We start from the raw sequence: 18,824 nt of genomic DNA on the forward strand, positions 1-18,824 counted from the left end.
CATCCCTTACACACAAGCAGTCAAACACTCACAGAAGGTAAGCATGATTGATTAGATCAAGAATTGTGAAGTAATTAATTTGTGTCATGGGAGACCCATAAAGTAAATTTATCAGGACACGAAGCTGGAGAAGAGAATAATGACAAAAAACAGAGGTTTTGTTAATTCCCTAGGTTAATATAGAGCTGCTATGTAATTGGTAAATTAATCTAAATATTGCATTATGGCCCTGTTCCACCCTGTTTAATTAAGTTAGGAGTAATAAGGACAGGCTAAACATGAAACCTCTGCACAACCTCTTTCAGTTTGAGTTATCTAAAGTTGAGACATTTAAAACTTACCAAAACCCCATGGTTTATAATCACTTTCAAAGCACTTTAAATGCATAAGCCATAATATATCCATATTTATCAGACTTGACATTTTTGAAACCTGTCAACTTTTTCACAAAGTGCTTGAAAAGAACAAAGAGTCGCTTCAAATCAGTTAATTCAAATCACTGCAGGAATTAAAAAGAAAGATCAGTAAAGTCAATCCAGGAGAGGATTTGAAGGGCAACAAGTTTAAGTTGAACATGCGTTTTTGCTTAGCTCACAGTTCAATACAAGCTGCCGTTGCTCTCATATGTGGCCCTAAATGTCAATGCGCGTGTGTCCGGCAGCTTTGTTTTGGGTTGTTTTCAGTAAGACAACACAGAATAATGCAACCTCCACTAGACTCTCAGAAAGCTATTGACCTGTTAGATCCATTTATTTTGCAGCCATTTCAGACGTTGTTCATTTTTATCACATTACTTCGACAGAAATTGAATTTTCTCTGATGCATTTTTGTTTCCTAAGTGCTGTTTTCTTCTCTATGGGAGTATAGTGTTTCTGATGGTGTGGTGATGCAAAAACACTTTAAAAGAAAAAAAAGGATTTTTTTTTAAGTGTATATTGATTTTAATTTATTGTTTTCTAGTCCTTTCAAGTGCAAGGTGCTCAGTCCTTTTTCTGAAAGAGACATTACACATTTTTTGAGAAAGTAAATAGCAAAAAAAAACCTTTAAGTCTCTGAGAGATCACCATCCAACTAGTACAACAGGACGCAGTAAGAAAGTGCATCAATCTCATTCAGAGAGGAACAAACAAATACTATGAGTGTGCAGTTTTCCCCTGGTCTTACGTCTTCTCCTTTTTTTCATTACAGGAATGTTTATAGGCAGCGATATCAAGAGAAATATTCCGTCCTGTGGATAAAGTGGATTTCTTGCTGGTTTACTCTCAGCAGTTTGCCGTAGAGCTTCAAACAGTGGCACATCTAGCCCATCTCGTTAAACACTCCATGGGTCCCATATGGGATGTTGACAGGGACCTCGGCTCTCCCCAGCTCGGTGAAGGTCTTGGCATCCAGAACGAGTAAGAAAGTACTTTTCTCCTGGAAACAGATACAGGAGGAGATAAAATGCAATACAAAAAAGTAAATAAATAATAAAGGGGTTACTAAGGGAGCACAGTCTCACTAAAAGTAGCTGTGCATTTATCTTTCCTTTCCATGGTATTAAGGGTGCATAAGTGGAAAAGAAAGTTTAACGACTCGCTAACTATGTTGCTTCTCTACAGACCTCACAAAGTAGGTTTTATTATCACTTGAATAAAACCTACTTACACTGCCTTGGAAATGTGTTCATACCCCTTGATCTTGTATGAAAGACCAACAGAAGGCAGAAGAAGGAGGCAAAGGATAGATGTCAAAATATTTTTTAAATCTTTAATCTAGAAACACATTTTGCTGCTCTACAGCTGCAGATCTTCGTTGCACTGTGTGGATGGTGTGTTCAGGGTGATGTGTAGTGTTAATTAATAATATTTTGTATATAAGCCATAAAGATCAGTTTTGGTCTCATGTGACCAGAACACCTTGTGTGCAGTTGTGAAATATTGCATACAAGTTCAGGTAAATAGATCAAATAGTGAGGTGTGGAAAATTGGTATATACTCTATATGTGATTTTAATCTATCATATAAAATCTTACAAAAATACATTGCACTTTGTGATCGTAAAGAAAATGTGAAAGGTTTATGAACGCTTTGAGAGGCACCTTAAATTGACAATAAGTGCTGCTGGTTTGTGTCAGTGGGTTTTTTGTTAAATTACCTTGCTAGGAGTGATAATGACTGACAGGACCACTCCATCATCTTCCTCTGCAGCGTCGGGCGAGGCAACGAAGACAGGCTCAGACGGGAACAAGCCTGGATAGCGCCACACCTAAACAGGGGGGATTGCAGACCTTTTATCGAAGCCAGTTTTAGGCTGTAAATCCAGCTTACAGAGTTCTTTTGTAAAACTGCTGCATTTAACCGTGAGCTCCATCTAAGTTGTCTCTGGATAATAGAGCACCTTAAGCTCCTTGGTGTGGACGTCTATCTTGAGCAGTGAGTCAGCAAAGACGTGCCCAAAGCCACATGCATAGAAGTAGCGGTAAGGTCTGCCGTTGTACTTGTCGTAATTGATCTGAGGGAACTCCAGGCCACCGTACTGCAGCAGCTCATCATTGTGAAGCTCCTCGTGGGTCATGTAAACCTGTTGGGTCAGAATTTAATTCAGAGGATGGTTTTCTTCCCCCACCCCCTAAAAGGTCTAATTTACATCACACTGCTCTCTAGGGATGTTGAAAATTCAATTCTTGCCTGCTAAAGACGAATGGATCCCTGCAGTAAATCATCCCTCAAATAAAAAAATATACACATTTCCGCTCAAACTCAGTTCCAATTAACTGAAATATGCAATATTCATTTGTTCTCAGTGGAAATCAGCAACACATTCCCATTTTTTAAGGTGAATATAACACAAGGTGTCTAAGAACCTTAGAAGAATACTGAGAAAACTATTGCTCAGGTAGCCATGACAACTTGGACATCACCATTTCTTTCTTTATAGTGCCATAAGAAAACAGAGCAAAAAGAGAGTGTGTGTGGGGTTCAGAGAAGCTATTAAATGGCAATTGTTCACTGCATGGTGGACATCATTTTTGCCTGTGATAAGTCATGAAATTACTGTCTTGCAGAAAGTAGCTTATCTCATTATGCTGGGTAATTGCTTGGAATGTGTGGGAGAGAATTGCCTGTATTTATCATGATTATAGGTCTGATTCTTTACACTTAAACATATTACTTTGGAAAGTCAGTGACCGTACAGAGAAGTGAATACTGTAGAATCCCACCTCCCCAGAATCTGCCTTCTTTGCTGTGGCTTTACAGTTTGGCAGCATGACAAGGTTTTGGTCCAGAGGAGTTTGTTCGTCCACATTTAGAGGAAGCACGTATCTCCTTGGGAGGTTTCTGCACAAGGAATTGTAATACTGCAAAATAAAAATAAATGAGTAAAACCATTTGTCAGACATCACAGATGAAAAGCTGCAAAACGTGTGGCTACTTTGTACAATGATGCTATTTAAATGACAAGACTCAGAACGACTGGGGGAAAAAACATACTTTGATGGTTTGATGAACGTTTTAAGTTGATTAAAACAAATCTCTCCCACACTTTTGAAAGCAGACACTTTACAAACTAAAAGTACCAGAAATCTATTTTTCTTTTTCAAAGAAGAACAAAACACAAGAACATTTAACGTTTTTTTTGTTAACAAACACAACCTGAAAAACAAAACTTCATTATGTTGCTAATTACAAATGCCTTGCCTTCACACCCCTTGATTTTTCTTTTTGTTTTCTTTCACATTTTTTCAATCTACAGATATAAACTATTTATCACGGTTAGTTGTGATAAAGCTGTGAGAACTATCAGCTACATGAAACCTTTTAGAGGTTACAAAAGACTTTGAAGGTTATGTTCTGCTTTGGCTTGTCTATTGTGTAAAATCTTGAGAAAATATATTTAAGTTTGTTACGTGACAAAAGGAAAAAATAAGTTCAGGCAGCATTAAAACCTTTTCATGGCACCAGAAGACATGACTCTGAGCTCAGATTTTCAACAGAAGGCATTAGTCCACCTTGTCTATATCGTCTCCTGATTCCCGCCGCAGATTCTCCAGAGTGAAGTCTCCAATGACGACGCCATCATCCCCGCAGCACATGTCCATCACCAAGAAGCCATCGTCCTCATAGGCATTGATCTGATGCAGTGTGAACATCGGTGCCGTTCGGTATTTCACTTTGCTCTCCTGTTGGACCAGTTAGAACCACTGAACAGTACGAAACGCTAGTAATGTAAAAATCCACCAGACAAACAAGTTGGCAGGAAGTGAGCTGATTCTGGTAAATATTTGGAGATGAGTTCCATCTGCCGATGTTCTCCTGCACCTTAACTTTTTCAGAATTTATTTTATTTATTTTTTTTGCTGTGAGTTTATTGGGTGCTCTGTGTAATGAGGCGAAGAAATTGATAGTAACGATGTTTGAGGAAAGGCTCCAGCATCCAAGTATGTCCTCATCAGAATAAATAAGAAAAAAATGTAATCGTGCATGCACAGATCTATGCACAGCTTTCAAATTTTTGTTATTGCTTTTTCAGCAGCTACGTGCGACTGTGGGTTTCATTGCACTTCATTGTACTCGTTGAATTCGATCACACACAGAAGTTTAGGCTTTCCAAACTGCTTAAACAACAGGTTGGGGGCAAAAAAGGAGGTTGTGCCATTTCTAAAATCCTTTCATATTTTTGAAGAAAAATTCTCGTTTATCTCAATTTTTTGGATTTAAAATGAAAAATCTTTTAAACACTAAAGAAAAAAACGATCACTTGAGGAACTGCTTTCTTTTTGATGAGTATAAAGCTGCTGAATGTTTGTCAGATGCTGTTGTACGATAACTTCAATCAAGTCTCTTCAAAAACCCTTGATCTGAACTTAAAAAGAACATTTCTAACGTCTAAAATTTTACAAATACCAGTTAACAGAAACGAAACAAAAGATATCACCCACACCTTGCTTAGAGTTTAAGAAGAATGTTTCTTGAACTGTTTGCCCTCTAGCAATTACTAAAGCTCTTGATTAAATAAGCCGTTTGTAGAAGCTGTTGTCACGCACCTTGCCTGTGCGCCTGTCGACCAGGTGGAAAATGGTGCCGTACTGTGGCTCCCAGCTCAGGATTTTTTGAAAACTTTGTCCCATGATCTTGTAGAGCATGAACTTGAGCACATTCAGCTTTATCGGCTGCTCCACGAACACAATGTAGTTCTCAGACATGACTGGAGAGAAACGGGAAAACACAGGGGGAAATGTATGCATTAGAAAGAACAAGATGAAGAACTGCTCATTTCTTACATTGCGCATTAAAGTTTTCCAAGCTTTTTGTCAAAGACAACAAGGAATATAAAATTCAGTCATTACCTGCAAATGTTGAGCTATTAATTTGGGGTAGATTCTTAACACAGCTTACATCTTCAGTATGTTTTAAACCAACAACTTGCTAAATAAAGCTGAATTTAATCACGGTTTTCTTTAATCTACACAATGTCATACTGTATACATAAACTACCACTAATATTTGGTCAAAATTCTTCTTACAATGTGCTGAGAAAAACTTATTTCTGTATCAGAATTGGCAGAACTGTTTTAGATTGGGGTTTTTTCCTGGCTTAGAATTAAATTTTTCAGCACAGTTGAAAACTGTGCTGAAAAATTTCAATATGGACAACTGCAGAGACTTCAAATTAAAATACTTTATTTAAAAACTCATCTTAATGTGTTTCTTAATCATTCTTTAATATAAAACACCAAATTTTAATTATGTAACACAAACACTCACCCTCTGATAGCACAAATAGGTGAAATAAGCAAAGCCCTTCTTTATGTGTCTGTCTGGGAGGCATGAAGAGTTTGAATGCCTCCTAGAGAAAAGTTTTGTGGTCACATGTGACAAATACTGGAATATTTGGCCACATTGACAGTAAGTGTGACCAAAAAAGTCAAGCTAAACTCTTCAACACACTTATGTGTGGTGGTGGGACCATCATGCTATTATAGGGTTGTTCTGGTACCAGGTTCAGTATTGCATTGCTGAACTGAAAATTGAAAACATAAGGCTATTTTTTTCATTTTTCATCTTAACCTCAAGTCCACAAATAGCTAAGACACAACTATGTGATCCAACAGGCCAGTGATCACAAACAAACATCCAAACTGGGTTTGAAGTGGATAAAGCAGGTTAATATTTACCTGCTTTATCCATTTTTAAGCCTGCTCAAATGTTTTGAGCTTTGGCTAAAATGTAACTCTGTGACAGGAAACTAATTAGTTTCTGCCAACAAGATATCCAGACACAGTTGCACTAGAAACTTGTTAATGGTCACAATTTTTAAGCTACATTCTAAGCTACATTATCCAAATATTATCAGACGTCAATGGATATATTTCAGACCATGTGTACAATTTGATTAGAATGTAAGACAGACCTTAGATCTTGTTCACTCAATTCAAGTTTTTTTTAATTATTAAAGATTTATGTTATATTACTAACCCAGTGTGCAAGAAACAAGTGTTCAAATTGGACCAACTTAACTGTACATTCACGCTGATGATGAGTGTAGGTAAAGCTCTAACTGGTACTGTATAGATTTAAAAGAAAAGTCACTGAAAAGAGTAACTAATCCTGATAAAGTGATATCCAAATGTAATAAAACAGGTCTCAATTACAGCAAGGCCTTGTGATCCATCAAAACAATCTTTGCAACGACTTCCGTACCTGCACACACACCGACAAGCAGCTGCAGTTTGTTCAGTCCCTTCAGCCACCTAATTGTGTTAACTTATTTCTTCTCTGACTGGAGGAAGCCACATGCATCAAAATCAGCTTGCAAATGTAATATTTCTGGTCCCAGCGATGACATTTTCCATCTTTCACATCATAGGTAAAAATTCAGACAAAAGTGTTTCAAAAAAAAAAGAAAGAAAAAGAGCTGGAACACGACCTGGAACTCCTCTGACAAATGTAATATTAGGTTTTGTTGTACAACTGCACAATGTTTTCCTGACATGTGGGATTTCTCGGTGCCCAGAAGTCTGGTGGGACAGGGTGGTCCGCCAGAAATATAGACGGAGATGTGATCAGGGAACAAATGGAGCAACGCTGTGTTAAATCAGCCAAGTAATGGAATCTTATTTGCTTTAGATGACTGGCATTGGCCCAGAGCTTGATTTTTAATGGCTACTTTGTTGCCCCTATGGGTATCAGCTGACCTGTAATGTCCAATCATACGCTGTGCAACCATTAAAAACAGACTCCTCCACATTTTACTCCGCCGACGGTCTTTCAAATGCGGCAGCAACTTTCCGCACTGCCTGAGACTCCATGCTGTGCTCTGAGCTTCTGATGCTGCTGAGTTTACTGAGATCTGTGTTCAAGCGTTTATTTGTTGGAGGATTTAATTCTCCCAGCCCAAATCTTCTTGCTGCTTAAATTTTGTTTTCTTTTGTGGAGGACTCTCACAAAGAGCACAGTCACTAAATATAACTGCAAAGTGCTTGTAAATGTTGATCTGTGAATTGAAAGGTAAGCAAACGCAGACGACTAAACACAAACTGCAACCAGATAAACTAAACATTACTGTGAACATTTTGTAAAGCTGCGTGTTCGGAATATAGCCAAATGGTTGTCCCTTTTCGAGTTCTTTTAGGCGGTAGAGTGTCTAGCATAAAAGGCTTTATAGCATTCATAAAACGAGTGCTATAAATGTAAAATCCCTTCAACGTACTTTACATTTTGTCACACTAACTTCTAGACACTTTATTACGGCTTTATGTAGTAGACTAAGACAAAGTAATGCATAAATTGAGAGTGGAAAAAAAAATTTTTTTAATTGGTTTTCATTCGTTTTTACAAAAAAAGAAAATAACAGAAAAGTGGCATGCATTTGCCCCGAATCCCAATAGATGTTTGTTTCTAAGAGATGTGATGTTATATGCTTTGTTCTAACATCCTCCTTCTTTGTAACTGGGTGCTGCTTCCCAGGTTTCACACAAATCATCATTTAGCAGTCCTCTTCAGATCTGTGACTTTGAAGCTTCTGGGCCTTTTGGCCATTTGGTTGTCATACACTCTGATTTGTTCCTGCAGGCCTGAATGCCATTTTCACTTTTTTATGTGACTGTTTGATCTGACATGCCTTTTGTTTTATCCCAGTTTTCTGCTGTTTATATGCTTGCTAGATAGGTTATTTTTTGTTTGTGTATTTTGCCACCCTAGGCTGTGCAGGGGATGTAGAAATTTGTATTAAGCCCTTTTAGTCACCCTTCTGTAAGGTGGTCCTTTGTAGGACCACCTTACAGAAAAATCACAACTGGACGTTTTTTTTTTCAGTTTTGTGCTGTGCTGGTTTTCCACCACATTGTCATGTAGGCCAAAAACTTCAATTTTGGTTTCATCCACATGACTTGTAATTTATTTGAAATGCAGACAAGGAAAACAATAACTTAATTTCAACCTTCTGAAGTTGAATAGGTTTAAATATAACGACAAGGCACTGTAAAACTTTTAAGGAGATGAATGAAATTGGTGTTGCTTGTGAATTGGAGGTAGAACAACAGAGTGACTAAAAATAAAGGAAGCTATGACAGGAGAATACAAGTACTTAAGTAATAAATTACAAAATTAAAACCATACAAATGTTTCATTTTAGCAGAACGGGTCATTGAAGTAATATCTTTAACAGTAATCACTGATTTTAGTTCTTTACATAGCTAAGCTGCCGATTAGATAAAGAGAGGGGACTACTTATCATGCTGAAGTGTGCATCTCACCAAAGCTGTGATAATAAGAAGGTTTTCTGGATTCAGCTGCAGGGATGGAGCAGATCACCTCGGCTCCGCTGAGGTCTGCCGAGTCCTCCTTTGCTGCCGCTTTCTCAGCAGGAGGGATGCGGATGATGGTGTAGAAAAAACCTGGAGAAATCCACGAGAAAACCCCTGCATTTTGTTACGACGCTTTCATGCACACATTTACACCGACAGCATAGTGGATCACATACAGTAAACATTAGACAGGATAATTAATGACAAAAAGACACAAATGTGATTTCAGGTCTTCTGGTTTGTAAATTACTCAAACCAAAAGCAGATTTATAATGCTTTTTACCATTTAACATTTTTTCATGGTATCAGACTGCATGTTATTTGGAAGAAAGTACTGGTGCCTGGAAGGAAGTGTGTTTTTTCTTTATTTCTTTTAATTATTTTTGTCACATTCTATGTAGGGAACATTGAAAACAAGTGGGAAAAAATGTGTTCTCTGACCAAAACTAACATTTTGCAGGAACACTTTATCTGGAATTGTTTAGTGCAAAGCATATTCATGCATAAAATGTCTTTGCCCAGGTCAGACTTGAATTCACCCAAGAAACTATGGCAAGATTTAAAATCTCATGTTTACAGAAGCTGCCCATCCAGTCTGACTGAGATGGGCAGCTTAATTATTTCACACAAAAAATGTATGTAAAAACCTTATAAAGATTTTCCCCAAAACAGAACAGCTACAATATTGATATTGTCGGATTTTTCCTTGGGAAGCATTTTGTTAATTCACAAATAACTTTCCTTCAAATTTACAATTTTACATTATTCTCTGTTGGTCAATAGCATAAAATTCTAATAGAAGTAATTGAATTTTTTATTTAATCGTCACATAATGTGAAAAGGTTCATCAATACTTCTGCAAGATATAGTGACGCAGGAAAATAAGCATCTTTCAAAAAGTAGCACTTGCTTCACTTTAATGTTGAGATTGACAGGTTTATATGGGAGGTTATGCAAACAGAAAACTAGGTCACCATCTCTGCTGTACGAATTGCCCATGTTGTATGTTGCTCCTTCACGGTCATAGTGTGGGTGTGCTGTGGCTGAGTTTACAGCAACATACTGACTCCAGTCCACCTAACCATGAAATGACAATAAAAAATACATTTTAACCTTCATCCTTGTCACATTTCTCTTCAGTCTCTGACTTCTTATCAGCTCTCTGTCTCATAAAGAGACGTTGTTGAATCTTTAACTACCCACCTTCTCTTTTGTCTCCAAGGTTTGTGGATCCACTCGTCTCATAAAGTTGGTTTCTGTGCTGACATAGTAGTCTCCCTTGTACTTGACAAAGTTCACATTTGCATTATCTGTGGGCTCTGTTCACACATGTGGATGACAGGAACATATAGTGTTTCAAAACATTTCCGTCGTTCTCACGCACGCCAGAGAAGACAATACTCGTCCAATCCAGTAGCTTGTTATTCTTAAGTTTACAGAAGTTAAAATCTGAATTTTCATTCATCACTCCTTCACAGAATGCATTCAAAAGTGTTTTCTTTTGGCTTAAATAATGATAATAATAATATTGTACACATACGCAAACACACACACAGGCTTTCATTAGTATGTCGCAGACTTTCATTGCACCTCTTATGCAATCAAGGACAAGAGCATTAAAATATAAATGCATGTTCTAATTTTCTTTGTATGATTTCTGCAAATCATTTAGGGATTTGTGCCGGCTGCCTCGTTAGCAACATGTAAATGAAAGCTTTAAAACATTAACAAAGAATGTGTGGACCTCAGAACTATGTGCTTATGACTTGTTTTGATGTCATTCATCCTGCACATTCCTGGGCCTCAACACGTTTCCCCTGAGCACCTGAGGGCAGCCTAGCAATCTCTTACCACCATTCCACTTCGCTTCCTGGCACCACATCACATGTCAACAACTCATACTTTCAAATTATTTTTGCTTCCTTTTTTTAATTTCTTTTTTTTTTCTGAAGAAAGCTTTAAAATTTAAAAGTTTCAAGAAAAACAATCTTTAATGCTCTAACATCATCAGAGAGAGCTAAGAGAGTGAAAGAAGTTGGCAGAGAAACTGAGAGAACAACTAGCCAAAATACAGAGTAAACATAGGACTAAGAGAAGAAATTAGGATGCAAGACAGCATAGCTTGCTATGAGGGGCCGTTTAGGACAAAATTTACGTTTTGTCTCTCACACACTACCAAAAGGTCTCGCATACTCCAAAAAAATAGCCACGCACACTCCAAAAAATTACGTTTTGTCTCTCACACACTACCAAAAACTCTCGCATACTCAAAAAAAATAGCCACGCACACTCAAAAATTACTCACGCACATTCAAAAAATACTCAAATTGCGTATACACACACTACTAAAATGTCACACACACATTCACAAACGTTAACTTTCTCGCTCACATACACTACTACCAGCTCGCGCACATACACTACTACCAGCTCGCGCACATACACTACTACCAGCTCGCGCACATACACACAAACGTTAACTTTCTCGCTCACATACACTGCTAACAGCTCGCACACACACAGACGTTTATCTCTCACATACACAAGACTAAAGTTGAACACACACACAGTACTAAGACTCGTTTTATGTATGTGTGAGAGCGAGACTTTTTATGAATGTGTGAGAGCGAGACTCTTTTTGAATGTGTGAGAGCGAGACTTTATGAATGTGTGAGAGCGAGACTCTTTATGAATGTGTGAGAGCGAGACTCTTTTTGAATGTGTGAGAGTTGTCACGGAAGAGGCGGGGCGTAATTTTTGGATCAAACTGCGCATGCGTAGATCCTAAACTATAAGTTTCGATTGTTGACTCACTGTATGTTCTATTACTTAGTATATTTGTGCTTTTAAATATATATAGAACGTTTAACTTTCTTGTAGATTAAATGTGCTATAGAAATAAATGAATCTGATTGATTGATTAAAAATAGCAAAATTGCTGTAGTACAATCTGTCCACTGGGTGCCAGTAACTAACTCTAATTCGAAACGAGAGAGAATTGGTCAGGCAGCTGCCATTTTAAACAATTAGAGTTAGCCATGTTCGGTATAGCAAACTCTTTCTTCTTCGGCACTAGTTGGCGCCGGTTAATAATTCCTGTAATACTGGCACCCAGTGGACAGATTGTACTACAGCAATTTTGCTATTTTTAATCAATCAATCAGATTCATTTATTTCTATAGCACATTTAATCTACAAGAAAGTTAAACGTTCTATATATATTTAAAAGCACAAATATACTAAGTAATAGAACATACAGTGAGTCAACAATCGAAACTTATAGTTTAGGATCTACGCATGCGCAGTTTGATCCAAAAATTATGCCCCGCCTCTTCCGTGACAACTCTCACACATTCAAAAAGAGTCTCGCTCTCACACATTCATAAAGAGTCTCGCTCTCACTCATTCATAAAGAGTCTCGCTCTCACACATTCATAAAGTCTCGCTCTCACACATTCAAAAAGAGTCTCGCTCTCACACATTCATAAAGAGTCTCACTCTCACACATACATAAAGAGTCTCACTCTCACACATTCATAAAAAGTCTCGCTCTCACACATACATAAAACGAGTCTTAGTACTGTGTGTGTGTTCAACTTTAGTCTTGTGTATGTGAGAGATAAACGTCTGTGTGTGTGCGAGCTGTTAGCAGTGTATGTGAGCGAGAAAGTTAACGTTTGTGTGTATGTGCGCGAGCTGGTAGTAGTGTATGTGCGCGAGCTGGTAGTAGTGTATGTGCGCGAGCTGGTAGTAGTGTATGTGAGCGAGAAAGTTAACGTTTGTGAATGTGTGTGTGACATTTTAGTAGTGTGTGTATACGCAATTTGAGTATTTTTTGAATGTGCGTGAGTAATTTTTGAGTGTGCGTGGCTATTTTTTTTGAGTATGCGTGAGTTTTTGGTAGTGTGTGAGAGACAAAATGTAATTTTTGTCCTAAACGGCCCCTCATAGCTTGCAGCTAACAGACATGTAATTAATAACTGCTTGCTTGTTCTTTGCTGGGTAAAATTAGATTTTCATGTATTCAGTAAAATTATTTGATAAACCGATAAACAGAGTTTTAGTAAACTTAATTTAAAAGCAGCAACAGATTGAGCTGGACATTATATACTAGTTTTATTTCATTTCACGTTGTCTTAATTTTTTATCTTCATGCTTTGAAGTGGCCTGAATCAGTTTCCAGTTGCATTGATCTGGAACCCTTTGTCAAATATAACATGTAATATAGGATATATGTAAGATAAACTGTCAGTGGAAACAAGCAGAAAACAGGTCAGCAAGAATAAAAATATCTGCACTGATGTAATGTCAATAAATATGTTCAGGAGACTATTGAGACATGGATAATTTTCAAAATGCCAGTTTTTAATAAAATGTTAATTCAAGCAGCAAAATTTTACATTTTACATTTTTTTAGAGAACCCATTTTAATTTCCCATCAGAAATAAGCTTCTTGGAAAAATAAAAATGATTTTACATTATTCACATTCAAATCTATAGAGGGTATGAATAATTTAGTGCTTAACTACAAGTCTGAACCTGAAAGTTGAGTCACCATAGATGATATCGGCTTAAAGTTTTTGTTTCTTTCTCTCTTTTTTTGTGATGTTTTGTGTTTTCTGTTTCAGCAATGTCAAAAATCCCCACAGGTTATCCATAAAACTTATTTAGTCTGTTTGGCTTTAAGTCTATCTCTGCATACAACCACAGTCCGACAAACACAAACTGTCATCTAAAAATAAAACTTACCCATTATCAGATATGATACCTCACCATGTGGAACTATGCTGCTAAATAATACACAATAACGGTATTTAATAATATCCAGGAATGTAAACAAAGCATCTACTGGTGATCTAATCAAATGAATAGTGTAGAAATACTTCCAATAGAAAAACTCTCAATCCCAGTCCTGGTTTTGGGATTTACAAACATTTTTTGGAGTTTATCATTATTGTCACAGGATGACTTCTTCTTGTCAATAACTTTCCAATTCTGGAATCAATAAAGTACATTTTAACATATTTATCTGTATTTTTTGAAGAATTGACAATGTACTTGTTCTAATGAAACAAAAGTAATTTTGATGGCTTTTTTAACAGTCATAATTTAATGTTAACAAATTATCATTCATTACTAGACCATCTCCGTGCTGAAGTCACATTTCAAGCACAATGTAACTGCAAATGAGTCAGTGAGAAAGAAATGATTTCTGCATATGCTTGTAAGCGCAACCAATTAAACTGACCTCTTTCTATGCTGAAACGCTGCGTTCTGGACACGACTGCCACATTAAATTACTACGAATTTATTCACTGCTGTTAATTCAACAAATGTCCTAAACTGGTTAATGTAATTCAGCAAAGGATGCTGCGTTTGCTGACTTCACAAACTATGTCAAACTGCAAGGCAGCAAATACTTTCTGCATTTTTATTTTTGCTCAGTTTTGCAGCAAAAACTTGACCATTGAGATTTCAGGTGTATTCTGACGGTATCTACCCTCTTCAGAAAAAACAAAAAATGTTTTTTTCTTTATGGTTTGCTTTGAACAGAGATGAGTAAAAAGCCTTTCCAACATCAGCGGTGTCACAACCCAGATGATCAATAATGCATAAGACTCCGTGGTGTTGGTATAATACTGAAACGTTCACTCTTAGTGCTGCATGTTTCAAACAGAATTATGCAATAAATAAAGAAGTCATACATACGTGGAATCTGAAAACGGGAAAGGAAACGTGCAAAGAAATTTTTGCAAGGATCAGGCATGGCGACAGTCCCAAACTCTGAGACCACAATGCGGTTCTTCTCTGAGTTGAGGTTGTATGAATCACTGCGTAGGAACCGGCTGCTGTAAGTTACACTGCCCTCACAGATGTGAAACCGGTGCATCAAGGCCATGCCATCAAACCAGTGATTGTATCTGAAAGAGATAAAAAGCTATTTCATTTCACTGAAGTTATTTAGGTGAGATAAACTAGAGGGTGTTAGATGGAAAATATACTCTTTACTGGGAAATCAACTCAACTGAGCTTTGAGAATAAATGCTTTTCATGGCAACAACAAATAAAACACTAGAATCAAGAATAAAATTGGTGACAAAACCAACTAATAGAAGAGAGACAAAATACATATTAAGACAAGTAAAAGCTAAATTATCAAATGATGCTTAAAAGTATATTTTAGCAAGACAATGCAATGTCTGGTTTGCAGAAACATTGTATCGTGTGTAAACACAATGCAATGTTTTTTTCATCTGTCTTTTATCAAAGAAAGATAAAAAATTCAGTGAGCAGCAGTGATAAGAAAAATGGTCAGAGGAGGCAGATTGATTTAAAATAATTGAAAAGTAACTATGGCTCAGATAAATACTCTTTACAACTAAGGTATGCAGGAGACCATATCTAAAGCCAGAACATATGTATAAACAGTTGAAGCAAACTGACTACAGTGACAGAAGACCACACTAGATGCCATTTCCGTCACCGAAAGACAAACCAAGGCTTTTCACACTGGCTCATCAGAGGTGAACGGTAACAGATTCAAAACTGTTGCTTGATCTGACAATTCTCCATTTGCCTGTAACATTCTGCTGTTAGAGTCACAATCTGCTGTAACCAATTTAAAAGCAAGGATCCACTTTGTCTTAACAGTTCAATTGGTGTAGAAAATGTTTTCTTTTGACACTTCAAGCTCTTTATTACCACATAAGCATTAGATATTACTACTTACTGAATATTGCTGCTCACCATGCCCATCCCTATATGACCAATTTTTTCCGTCCTCTAGTAGGTATTTCCACCAGGATAAAGTATTTTATCACAAAGCCCAAAACATCTCAGGCTGGTCTCCTAAACATGTTCCCTGTTCTCCTAAGGCCTCCATAGTCAGCAGATCTCAATCCAGTTTGTGATGTTGTGAAATAGAGCACTCAAATATGTGTGTGGCTGAAATCTGCAGCAACTGCTTTATGCTGCCATATCTATGTAGACCACAAGGACGTTTTCAAGACAAAAGGATGTCTAACCTGGATTAAGTAATGTTTACCTAACAAAATGGTTGGCGAGTTTAGGTATTTCAGCTTTCCCTGGTTTAGGATGCAGAAATGTACAGAAAATTGAGTACATAATAGTTTAAAATAAGCTGATTTGTTTCTTGAGCCCTTTTAGGTAAGAAGAGCTGAATATCATCAACAAATCAGCAAACATGTATATTTTATTAAGTTTACATTGTAAATGAATACAATGTATGAGTGCATTGTGTAACAGATTCAAAGTTTTGAGTAAATACCTGTCTTCTCCAAACTCAAATTTCCCTGGACCATTTCTCAAAAAGCTGCCATTAATCCAGGCTGGAATAGTTCCCTTGGTGGTGGTGGGGATGGGGTCAGGGGTTTCCTCCCCTGAATGCACCAAAGGCGCCACACTCTCCAGTCCACTGGCCTGTGGACATCGTTCCCTGCTGGGTACTAGCAGAGTAAACAAAAAGAAAATCAACTTCAGAAAATATGAGACAGAGAACTAAAGAAATCAGGAAATCATGAAGCCCAGAATGGCTCCCCCTTCTAACAAAATTTTCTCACCTATTGTGCAGCTGCAGCATTAAATGATGTGAAGTTGCTGTGAAGGTTGTATCTCTTTGGATTTTTTACATTTTGAAGAGTCCACTATACAGTGAAGTGAGATTATGCAAGAAATCCATGGACTATTACATTTGTTTTGTGTAATCATATAACAGTGACAATAAATATGTTTTAAAATTTGCACTGTGGTCAAGTGTTGCTTTTTTCATCTTGATGTCAAATATTTTGATTCTAACAGCTACAGAGAGTCTTAGCAAATCATTCTTGGCTTGGTAAAAAAACAGCAGTTTTTGTAAAAGCCTCTATTTGTGTTAACTCACTTCTCCCTGAGGTGATGACCTGAGAATCACAAAGGAATTATTTTCTTTGTTGTTGCGTTGCCTGTTCCTAACACTTCATTGCTTCATACTCTCCAAAACATTGGAACAATAAAAGATGCGGAAGTATATTACATGATTAGCAAATGCAAACCACTGAGGACAAACCGAAGCCCCATGCTGAGCATCGGTGAGAATGTTTCTTTGACAATGTAAATGTTATTGCAACCAATCAGGGAGTTTTGTTCATTCCCGTGCTACGAGTAAAACAGACAATAACAATAAGAGTGTGCAGCACAGAGATAATAGGCTTGAACATCTTATTATGTGGACGTGAATTTGGAGTGTGATTACTGCCGCATTGCAAATGATACCTGAATGTGCGGTGCCATTTTTAGGGAGCTATTCCTGCAGTTTCCAACACTCAGAAATGGGCATATTGTGAACAAAGTGAGGAATGCTGACAACCTTGGAACTTAGAAAAAGTCTTGAGCGTTTAAGCTGTTTTCATGTAGTTTTTCTTTTTTTCTTTCAATTCTCACAGCTGAAACATTGATTTATTTTAGTCGTTCTTTTTTGTTCATCTGTTTTCCTTCTACACCAACCCTGTTTCTGCACGACTTTCTATCCAGCATGTCACTTTCTCTCTGGTCTTTTCATTTTCACTCATCATAGACCTGTCTGTGATTCATTTTCAGAGAACAACTGAGAATGTCAAAAAGGTCTTAATGAGACATTGTGCAAATTCCTTTACCAGCTCTGATTCAGCTGGAGAGCAGGAAGAAAAGAGAAGTGCCAACATGTCTTATCATGACTGCAGCCTTATTTATTTATTTTTATTTTTTTCAATTTTCAAATGCAATATAATGGAATTGCAATGTGCTAAAGTCTCGCTATCATCTGATTTGAGTGTTTTGTGATGAACTCAAAGGATTGTTACATTTTATGATGCCTAAGAGTCTAAGGCAGCTTGATAACTACAAATGAATCCATGGTTTGATTCTCTCCTGTGTATTTTTCAATATGTTTCAGTTCTGATAGAGCAAGATCCATTCAGCCCCGCAGTCTACTTAAGATCAAAACACATAAAAAGAAAACTCCAGTGAATTTAAGGAAGAAAATCTACTTTTTAGCAGTAATGCAAAATATAATATTTCCCATTTTAAAAGTCAAAAATTATCCAAGAAAGCAATACTAATTAGGAATAGCTGAATCTGCGTGAGTACATGTGTACATGCACATCGTGTTGTTAAATTTTAGAAATTAATGTGTACTCACAGCTGTGTGTCTGGGACTCCGTGTTCGTTGACATGACTGCTAGGTCTCTGGATTTCACCCGAGAAGCACACAGGAAATACACAACCTTTGGAAACCTTTGAACCCTCATTTCCAATCCAGGAAGTGATCCAGGGCACTAAACGGCACAAACACAGCTTACACACACACATTCACACACACGTCTCGTGAGAAAAGATCAAAAATTGTGTTTTACTGCATGTGACTTTTATATGTTTGTCCATGTTTGTTCAAGTAGGTTGGGTCGGTACAGACTTACATATTTTATCTACTATCAGAATATTCTGTGTCTGCAGTCTTATGCAACCTAGAAATCTGTTATTTAGGTAAATCAAAGTGGGTCAGCAAGAGACAACAGGCTATATTCATGCCCAATCAACAAACTTTGCCTAATTGAGACTTCATATGACAGACCATCACATATAAATGATAAGTAATGCATATTTAGGGGCGTGCTGTGATGGCGCAGGGGTTAGCACGCCCCACATTTGGAGGCCTTAGACCCGCGGACGTCGCGGGTTCGATTCCTGGTCCCGACAACCTTTGCTGCATGTCCTCCTTCAAAAATGGCACCGGCTCAGCTGGCTGCCTGCAGACGCAGCTCCTGTTGTGTGTGTGTGTGTTAATCTGTGTATAAAAAAAAAATTCTTGCTGTAACTGCGAAATAATTTCCCTGCTGGGATGAATAAAGTAATTCTTCTTCTTCTTCTTTAGGAAACTCAAAAGAACTCATGATCTTACCCTGTTTTGAACCTCTCCATATCTTTCTCCCTGACCTTTCCCTTCTGTTTCTCGGTCCGAATGATGCCGTGTGTTCACCAATGTTCTCCAACAAATCCCTGA

The 18,824-nt window shown here is 37.4% G+C and overlaps 1 protein-coding gene across 2 annotated transcripts; it reads right to left on the reverse strand.

Annotated features, from left to right (window-relative positions):
* Window positions 1-720: 720 nt before the first annotated feature.
* bco2l (beta-carotene 15, 15-dioxygenase 2, like) lies at window positions 721-18,081 on the reverse strand. 2 transcript variants are annotated; one of them, XM_028035089.1, is made up of 12 exons: window positions 17,964-18,081; window positions 16,077-16,254; window positions 14,498-14,709; window positions 9,992-10,107; window positions 9,763-9,865; window positions 8,738-8,878; window positions 5,027-5,187; window positions 3,992-4,162; window positions 3,203-3,340; window positions 2,380-2,562; window positions 2,137-2,247; window positions 721-1,416 (listed from the first exon to the last, which is right to left on the reverse strand). In XM_028035089.1, exons 1-12 carry the CDS (start codon window positions 18,070-18,072, stop codon window positions 1,300-1,302), a joined length of 1,740 nt encoding a protein of 579 aa, XP_027890890.1. In that variant the 5' UTR covers window positions 18,073-18,081; the 3' UTR covers window positions 721-1,299. The 2 variants fall into 2 exon arrangements, with proteins under 2 accessions (XP_027890890.1, XP_027890889.1); XM_028035088.1 differs by having other exon boundaries at window positions 3,176-3,340.
* Window positions 18,082-18,824: the final 743 nt, after the last annotated feature.

This window comes from Xiphophorus couchianus, chromosome 12, assembly GCF_001444195.1.
Source record: "Xiphophorus couchianus chromosome 12, X_couchianus-1.0, whole genome shotgun sequence".
NCBI lineage: Eukaryota > Metazoa > Chordata > Actinopteri > Cyprinodontiformes > Poeciliidae > Xiphophorus > Xiphophorus couchianus.

What these genes read in the sequence shown, in the direction of transcription:
- bco2l (XM_028035088.1), bottom strand. Translation starts at nt 18,072, where the DNA reads ATGAGGGTTCAAAGGTTTCCAAAGGTTGTGTATTTCCTGTGTGCTTCT. An exon ending in GGAGTCCCAGACACACAGCT is followed by an intron (nt 16,255 to 17,963) that starts GTGAGTACACAT and finishes TTACTCTGCTAG; the next exon opens with TACCCAGCAGGGAACGATGT. An exon ending in TTCCCGTTTTCAGATTCCAC is followed by an intron (nt 10,108 to 14,497) that starts GTATGTATGACT and finishes ATGTGTGAACAG; the next exon opens with AGCCCACAGATAATGCAAAT.